Source organism: Symphodus melops (assembly GCF_947650265.1).
Source record: "Symphodus melops genome assembly, chromosome: 13".
Lineage (NCBI taxonomy): Eukaryota > Metazoa > Chordata > Actinopteri > Labriformes > Labridae > Symphodus > Symphodus melops.
The window spans coordinates 25,953,375-25,962,271 of NC_136703.1; the positions used below are offsets into that span (position 1 = coordinate 25,953,375).

General features: G+C 48.9%; 1 protein-coding gene and 1 long non-coding RNA gene across 2 annotated transcripts in view; one reads left to right on the top strand and one right to left on the bottom strand.

Moving 5' to 3' along the window:
* LOC306833630 (uncharacterized protein) overlaps window positions 1–4,952 on the top strand; it is a 9,547-nt gene extending 4,595 nt beyond the window's left edge. Inside the window, exons 2-6 of the mRNA XM_079359024.1 lie at window positions 1,858–2,052; window positions 2,169–2,245; window positions 2,353–2,499; window positions 3,019–3,157; window positions 3,982–4,952. Of these exons, the coding sequence (XP_079215150.1) occupies window positions 1,858–2,052; window positions 2,169–2,245; window positions 2,353–2,499; window positions 3,019–3,157; window positions 3,982–4,832 (1,409 nt within the window). The 3' untranslated portion in view covers window positions 4,833–4,952. The remainder of the gene's footprint in view (window positions 1–1,857; window positions 2,053–2,168; window positions 2,246–2,352; window positions 2,500–3,018; window positions 3,158–3,981) is intronic.
* Window positions 4,953–5,066: 114 nt separating this feature from the next.
* LOC306833637 lies at window positions 5,067–8,217 on the bottom strand. The gene is made up of 2 exons (XR_013780391.1): window positions 5,536–8,217; window positions 5,067–5,425 (listed from the first exon to the last, which is right to left on the bottom strand). It is a non-coding gene; the product is annotated as an uncharacterized lncRNA (long non-coding RNA).
* Window positions 8,218–8,897: the final 680 nt, after the last annotated feature.

Consider the following 8,897-nt stretch of genomic DNA (forward strand, 5'->3'; position numbering starts at 1 on the left):
GTGTGTGTGTGTGTGTGTGTGTGTGTGTGTGTGTGTGTGTGTGTGGTGTGTGCAGTTCAAACACTGTTAAACACACACACACACTTTGACTCTTTGATATATGAAAGAGACATTCTGCTGTTTTTCTTCCTGTTTCAGTCCATTCTCTGTCTGATCCGGTTTACAGCAAATCCTGCTGTGTGTGTGTGTGTGTGTGTGTGTGTGTGTGTGTGTGTGTGTGTGTGTGTGTGTGTGTGTGTGTCTAAGAACAATCGATGGTCCTGTGGACCATCGTAACCTTTGCGCAGCTTTAATTCCGCGTGGCGTTCAAACACGCAGACTTGCAGCGTGTGACACCATGCGGGACGCTTCCTGTTTGTCTCTTTGTGATCAGAAGTCCGAGTTCATCTATTCGCTGGTTGTCTGATGATGGCGGCGGCGGCGGCGGCGGCGGCGGCTGGTCTGTGATGTAACAGCCTGTGAAGTGTCCTGTCTTCTGTTGAAGCTGCAGATGTGTATCACACTGATCATCCAATCGAAGCGCTCCGTGTTTCATCAGAGAACCTTAAAGAGTCTCGTTACCGTAGCAACACGTGTCGCTGTGTCTGAGCCCGGTGAACTTCATGTTTGATCTGCTTCTGTTTGACTCCACCACCCGCAACTGAGCAAACAGACGGACACAGGTCAGGACGTGTGTGTGTGTGTGTGTGTGTGTGTGTGTGTGTGTGTGTGTGTGTGTGTGTGTGTGTGTGTGTGTGTGTGTCTTTGTTCTCAGTTTTTCTCTCGTTAGTTTCTGAGCCAGAAAAATGTTTCAGAGTTTCTCGCCCTCCTCCCTCCCTGAGGTTTCCACACAGATTCAGCTCCAGGTGTGTGTGTGTGTGTGTGTGTGTGTGTGTGTGTGTGTGTGTGTGTGTGTGTGTGTGATGCAATGGCCCGTGGGTGTTGTAAGAGCTCCCTCCCACACTTGTTTTTCTCTTCGTTTGTCCTGCAGAATGCAGCTCACAGGTTCTAATGTGTGTGAGGAGACTCTGAAGGCCGCTTCACACGGCACCATTTTAAAATTGTCGGCCGGTTTCCCAAACTTTAGAGAGCACACACGTGGTGATAAATAATCAGAGGTTTTACAGTTTGGGTCGTACAGTGTGTGGCGTGCAGCCACACGGTGACATCAACACACGAACAGATTTCACTCGCCAACGTCCCCCGATCAGACGGGAAACCTCACAAAACCTCTGGAGATCAAACGTGATTCCAGAGTCAACAAACGGACGAAGAGGACGTAACAGGGATCGTTTGTTTTTATCTGAACAACATGTTTTAAAAAGAGGCGTGGCTTAAAGGGGCGGAGACAACGGGAGCATGAGCTGTACTCGCTACATGGAGTGTAGGAAGGAGAGAATCGGGGCCAAAATGGGCGTCGTCATCCTGCCGTGTGAAGCAGGCTTTAGAGGAGACTGGCTGCCTGGTCCTCCTGCCACCAGGGGGCAGTGTGAGTGTAAACACAAACAGGATGTTGTTGTTCGCTGCGTCAGAGGATTTAAACTCTAAATGTTTCTGGTCCCTGCAGCAGCTGTGAGTTCAGCCGAGCACGGCGAAGACGGCTCAATTATTTAACCTCCAACACATTTATTATTACACAGCTGTCAGGGAGGGGGGGGGGGGAGGGGGGAGGAGGGGGGGGGGCGAGGGGAAGGGGGGGGAGGGGCTGCATCACAGAGATAAATCTATCTGACTCACAAGTTGTTTGTCACCTTTATCATCATTTCTCAGCTTCTCTGTTGTGAATCAACCGTTGCCATGGTTACAGTAGAACCTAACTCTTACTGGCTGATGATTAATCATCTACCCCCCCCCCCCCCCCCCCCCCGTCTCTCGCAGCCCCCTCCCTGATGTCTCACCGGTTCGTGACGGTGCGGCGGGGCAGCCCGGCGGCTCGCAGCGGGCAGATTCAGCCCGGGGACCAGCTGGACGCGGTGGAGGGCCGAGCTGTGGGGGGGCTGCAGCACCGAGACCTCGCCCAGATCCTGAGGAGGGCCGGGAACACCCTGAGACTGAGCATCACCCCCCGACACCGTGAGCCACACACACACGCACACACACACGCACACACACACACACACACACACACACACACACACACACACATCCTCCTCACCCTCTTTCCTACTTTCCTCGTCTCGTCTCCTCAGACTCGTCCTCTCTGTCAGAAGGAGCAGAGTTGGACATCGACGGTCGGGTGATGAAGGGATCCAGAGGGAGGTCAAAGGTCAGCGTGATGCTCTTTCCTACTCCTCAATCTAAACCTGGTCCTAGCTAGTCCTCAGACTGGGACCTGGTCCTGATCCTGTGTCCCCGTCTCTCTCTCTCTCTCAGGAGGAGTCCAGGTTCTACAGCGTGGACCTGGAACGAGGTCCCACGGGTTTTGGTTTCTCTCTGAGGGGGGGCAGTGAGTACAACATGGGGCTGTACGTGCTCGGACTGATGGACGGAGGGCCGGCCCAACGCAGCAACAAGATCCAGGTACACACACACACACACACACACACACACACACACACACACACCCTCCAGCACAGCGACCCGTCAGACTCGGTACATTTTGGAAGTCGTCCTCTGTGTTGTGACAGGAGGACGCTCCGAACACGTTAAAGAAGTTGGTGGTTGTTCACCTGCGAGCGGCGAGCGGCGAGCGGCGAGCGACGCGGCGTTCCTCCCTCATCGTATTAAAAGATTTTATTAATTGAACACTTCCCGTCTGTCTCTGCGAGATCCTGCACATCAAACATTAAACATCACAGCTGTTAACACGCTCTCGGCTTCCTCGCCGTTAATTATTCAACAGCGCTCAGAGGGCGAAGGAGCTGAGAGCGCCGCCTGCAGGCCGCGGCGGGTTAACAAACAGGAAACAACCACCAACAAAACAGGAAGTCAAGTGGATGATGTTCATTTATGACATGTCTGCGCCCTCGTCAACCACAAAGTCCCGCCCCCTTTTCTCTGCATGTTTGCGATGTGGTCTAAAGGTCTACCTGTCCCCAGGTGTCCGACCAGCTGGTGGAGATAAACGGAGACAGCACGTCGGGGATGACTCACAGTCAGGCTGTGGAGCAGATCAGGAGAGGAGGCCATCGAATCCACCTCGTCCTCAAGAAAGGAAACGGATACGTGCCCGACTACGGTGAGACACAAATCCAGGATCAGGTTTTCATCGGAGCGCCGGCTCTTCCCAAAGAGTCTTCTTCTTCACCTTTCTTTACATCTTTTATTCTTCCTGGTGAAGAGAAATCTCTTCCTGTCTCCTTCCTGTGATTGGTTAAAGTTTATTTAAATCATTTAAGGGACTTTTCTCTGTGCCTGAAATCGTCCAATCACAGCTCTGGATTCTCCTGTTTTTATCTCTGACTTGACTTGTTTTTCCTCCTCTTCCTGATCTGTTCATCCTGGTCCTTCAATCTGTCCCTCTTCCTCCTCCTCCTCTTCTTCCTCCTCCTCTTCCTCCTCCTCAGTGGAGCTGTCCAGCCTCTCTCTCTGTATGACAAACTCCAAACAGGGGGAGCCCTGCTTCTACGTGATTGGACGCACTGACAGTTCGCGGTTGGTAACTTTCTCTGATCTTCACTGAACCTCATCTCTTCTCCTTCTCCTTCTTCTCCTTCTCCTCCTTCTTCTCTTTCTCCTTCTTCTCTTTCTCCTTCTTCTCTTTCTCCATCTTCTTCTTCTTCTTCTTCTTCTTCTTCTTCTTCTCCTTCTTCTTCTTCTTCTTCTTCTTCTCCTTCTCCTTCTCCTTCTTCTTCTTCTTCTTCTTCTTCTTCTTCTTCTTCTCCTTCTTCTCTTTCTCCTTCTTCTTCTTCTTCTTCTTCTTCTTCTCCTCCTTCTTCTTCTTCTTCTTCTTTCTCCTAATGAATCAAAGTTTCATTGTGGCGTTGCGTCGTGGTGAACAGCAGCACCTGGTGGTTCTCTGTGGAACTACAACTCATTGTGTTTCTCTTATCTGCCCGTCAGGCCCTGAGGAAGGAGCCCTCTCCCCCTCCTCCTCCTCACACAGAGAGGAGCAGGATGCAGTAACCATGACAACTGCCTCCTCCAGCCAGCACAGGGGAGGAGGTGGTGCAGCAGGAGGAGGAGGAGGAGGAGAGAGCAGAAGGAGGACGAGGGGAGAGGGAGTAACCAAAAGAAGAACAGGAGGAGGAGGAGGAGGGTCAGGGCCTCCTGATCTGGATCTGGACCTAGTGGAGGAGGAGGCACGGGAGGAGGGGAGGAGGAGGGAGGAAGAGGAGAGGAGGCTGCAAGAAGAGGAGAGGAGGAGGAGAAGAAGTCAGACAGTCAAGCAAAAGGAGAAGAAGGAGAGCCAGAGGGAGCAGGGGAAGAGGAGTAAGAGTTTACCCAGCAGCAGTGCTCCTCCCTGGGACATGAGGCTGCCGGAGGACAGGTCGGAGGTGGAGGAGTCAGGAGGGAGAGCGAAGGAGAGGAGGAGGAGGAGCGAGACAAAGAGCAGGAGAAGAGCGACGGAGGCCGACCTGGAGGAGGAGAGAGACCGCGGCGCAGTCCAGAACACAAAGCATTCTGGGAGCTCGGCGTCCCCTCAGAAGACGGCGTTTTCCTTCCTCATGCCGATGAGCGATGAAGACGAGCGACAGCGCCTCTCTGACAGCGAATCAGCAGCCAGCTTCTCAGAGGTCAGCCTATCAGCTGCAAGCATTGCCACCGCAGGCTGGAAGGAGGGTTCTGATTGGGGGAGAGCAGAATCACCATGGCAGCAAGAGAACAACCCCGGCCCGTGGCTGAAGCCGACGCCGCAGAAGCTGACGCAGGTTCTGATTGACAGTCGGCTCAGTGGCGGTCTCTCTCTCTGATTGGCTCACAGCTAAGATGTTCTCTTTTTTTAAATTGGCTATATAAGGGCTTTTCGATTGGCCAGCTGAGAGATGACCCGCCTCTGCCTGCGTCTGATTGGATGGTGGACAATTTCTTTTTGGAGAAAGAGACACAAGCAGAACAAAAAAAGACTTGTTTTTGATTGGCGTGTGGGCGGGTTTTGAGGCCTCTGATTGGCCGATGACATAACAGCTGCACACAGAGCCACCTGATTAACAAACAGTTTTTTTAATACCCATAATGCCTCGGTGCATCCTGAGAGCTGTATCATGAAGCCATATTAGAGTTGAATCAAGCTTCACATTCTGGTATCACGACGCTGGTTAACTCGTCATTGTAACCGCCACGTTTTATCACCATGGTAACCGTTGCTGACCTTCACCTGTGCAGCTGGTTAACTTCCTCACCACTGACCAATCAGCATCCATCCTACAGTATCCTCACAGGGACAAAAAGCAGGAGTGTTTGTGCTAACGTGACAGCTCTCTCAGTGTGCAGCTCTATTATCCCTCTCTCTCTTTCTGCTGAGTGGCGAGCAGAGCGAGCTGAAGTCAGCACTCACACTTAGAATCTAAAGTTTTGTTGAAACTAGACGACGATGGAGGAAGGACTCAGGAGTGAGTGTGAGCAGGCTGATGAAACGTGTGTGTGTGTGTGTGTGTGTGTGTGTGTGCGTGTCACACACACACGCACACACACCTGCAGTAGTTAACCAGTGTCACGATACCGGAGCTCAGGACCCCCTCACGCTGGGACAAACACAGAGCCCGCTCCTCTCTGTCTGCGATGATGTCATCATCTTCATCATCCTCATCTTCCTCTCTCACTCGAAACCTGTATGCAAACAACGTGAGAACCTTAGAGACTCAACCCCTCACCTGGGGGGGCGCTGTGTGTAACCTGAGCATGTGAATATCACGGGAATGATTTTTTATTTTTATAAACATGTAAAGGCTCAACGACGTTATTATTCATATTATGATGATTAGATAGAGATGAACTGATCTGCCTGCCTGCTTGTACAAAGAAAAAAAGAGAATTTAACCCTGATGATGTAACACACACACACACACACACACACACACACACACACACACACACACACACACAGTTCAGGTCCAGCTGTGGTCCTGTTGGCTGTCTATAACCTTAACATCGCCATGGCAACCTGGCTGACAGGATGCCCTGTTTCTACGGTAACAGCCATGGAGGAGCAGGCGACGACCTGCTGCTCCGATCATCAAAGTGCCTCGTTTTATTTCAGCCTCCGTCTGCACGGGGACGCCGCCATGACACACCACAACACTTCCTGTTCACACCACGACACTTCCTGTTCACGCCACGACACTTCCTGTTCACACCACGTCACTTCCTGTTCACACCACGACACTTCCTGGTCACGACACTTCCTGTCCACACCACGACACTTCCTGGTCACGTCACTTCCTGTCCACACCACGTCACTTCCTGTCCACACCACAACACTTCCTGGTCACGTCACTTCCTGTCCACGCCACGTCACTTCCTGTCCACACCACGTCACTTCCTGGTCACACCACGTCACTTCCTGTCCACGCCACGTCACTTCCTGTTCACACCACATCACTTCCTGTCCACACCTACATCCTGTCACATCGTATGTCCGACATGACTTCTCTCAGCTACCCAACACTTCCTGTAAAAACGTCCTTTAAGAACGAGCGATGGCGTTCACACGCCGTCGTCTTTCGATCATATTTCATCAAATGATTTTTGAAACATTAAAACGGTGACATTTTTTTTTTTCAGTAATCTCGACGTTTTATCAACTTTGAAGCATCAAACGTGTTTCTGCAGCGAGCACTGAACCAGTGTTTGTTTTCGTCTAAACGTCAGAAACACGTCGGCGACATTTGAACCCTCGCTCCGCTCCCGCTTTGTCGTCGTCTTCCGACACATTTTATTTGTACGTTTTGTAAAACACTTTGTGAGCCTGTTTTAAGAAGTTTATTTATATTATTATTATGAACTCTCTCTTTCTCTGAAAACATGTAGACGTGATCGAGCCGCCTTCAGCAGGAAGTCATGGGTCAGAAACACAGCACCTTGTTAAAGTGTGAAACATTAAGCATCCATCACGTCATTCTGTCTGTCTGTCACCTTCTCAGTATCACTACATCTTTAGCGCTGCCCTTTAGCCCCGCCCCCTCAGCCCTGCTATCTCCTCGGGCATTAGGATCTTTGTCTTCTATGCATTTTCTAAGACTGTCAGCCGATCGCTTTGATGATCAGCTGATGGATCGGAGCTCGGACTCTGCTCGCTGAACGTTCAGGAGCAGCTCCAAAGACAAACAGGAAGCAGCGAGGTCTGAACAGGAAACGTTTTGATCTTCAGACGGATGGAGGACCGTCACATGACTCAACTGTTTGTTGCTTTAATAAAACTTTAAACTGAGCTGTAAACAGTCAGCTGACTGCAGCCGCCTCGTGTTGTCTGTCTCTTGACCCTCAGGAGGAGTTTGACCTCATGACCTCACCGTTACAAACCGTGAGACGGTTCAAATCTTCGATGGCTGCAAACGGACAGAGCGTCGCCGTCCGTTTATTCAAAACTCCCCCGATGGGCGCCGACATGTTGAGTTGGTGACATCCTGTTTAGCTAAGATGTGCAGAAGCGAGCTGATTGGTGGAGTGTTGCTGCCCCGCCCCTTCCTCTAACCTTTTTTTTTTCCTTAATTACAAAAAATAAAGATTCAACAGAACAACAAACAAAGAAAAAACATAATAAGGGATCAATCCAAATCAAAACCTGACGAGCTCTCACATAGACGTAGGGCCTTCCTTGATTTCATAAGTTTCAAAGAATCAACATAAAGCTGCAGCTCCTTCAATAAACATGCTGAAAAGTGGGGCAGTATTTGAAAATTTACATTTGTGTAAAAAATATTTTTTATTTATTTTAAATTCAAATTGTTTGTCCTCCATTATAAAACCAGGTTTCACACTGTTGTATGTCTGTGGAGGCCCATTCATGTTATTAAGGGCTGTCACCCCCCTTAACCAAAACATACATTGAACTTCCTGCTAAAAGGTCAAAGGTCGCTCAGATCCTGCCCTCCTGTCGTTACGATGACATGAAAGCATTTTCTCATCTTCAGTTACAGCGAGCTGCAGGTCTGATTTAGATTCTAATCAGATGGAGGCAATAAGAGCAGAACATTTTGAATAAAAACAATAAAAATGTCAAATAAAAAAATGATTTTACAGTAAAGGGAGCAAATACAAACAGCTTCCTGTCCACAGGTTAAAGGTCATCTTCTTCGTCAGGGGGCAGGGTTTGTGATGCCCCCTGTAGTGCCCCCTGTCCTGTCACTCATCTGCCCCTCTGTCAGATTATAGGTGGGTGTAATTCCACGCCCAAACACTGGTGGCGCTAATGAGCCAAATAGGATTGAATAGCGTTAATAAAAGTTACAGAAGAAGAAGATTTGAAAAAGCCCGGGAAAACTTCTTTCTACCGACAGCTGCTGGCAGTTTACGTTTGGAGGAGTTTGTTGGTGAGTTTTAAATCCGTCTGTTTCTGAAGTCTGACGAACATTAAAGGAAGAAGAAAAGAGTTAACAGGAACTTTAATCTAGATCCTTCTTCTGTTTAGACATAAGCTTTAACATTTCCATGCTAAATGTAATGCTAATGTTTGTACTTCTTTGGAATTTGCATTTATATGTTGACATTAAGTATGTTTGAATTGTGACAACAGACGTCCCTGCCGGGTGGTGCAAATATACAAGTTTTTATACATCAAACTTTAATGACGTTTTAAATTATTATGCTTATTATTGTGTTAAACTTTAGTTTTTTTTATTCACCACAGAAAATGTTTTTTTTTTTTTTTTTTATAATTCTTTATTTAGGATCATTGCATTTCCAACACACTGTCATTGCAGGTTACACTCTTTCACAGTCTGATCCATTATTCTATATCCATAAACAGAACCAAAAAACATGGGTGTTATATAAAATTATTAACAAAAAAAGGGAAGAAGAGGAAAAACCAAACCAAT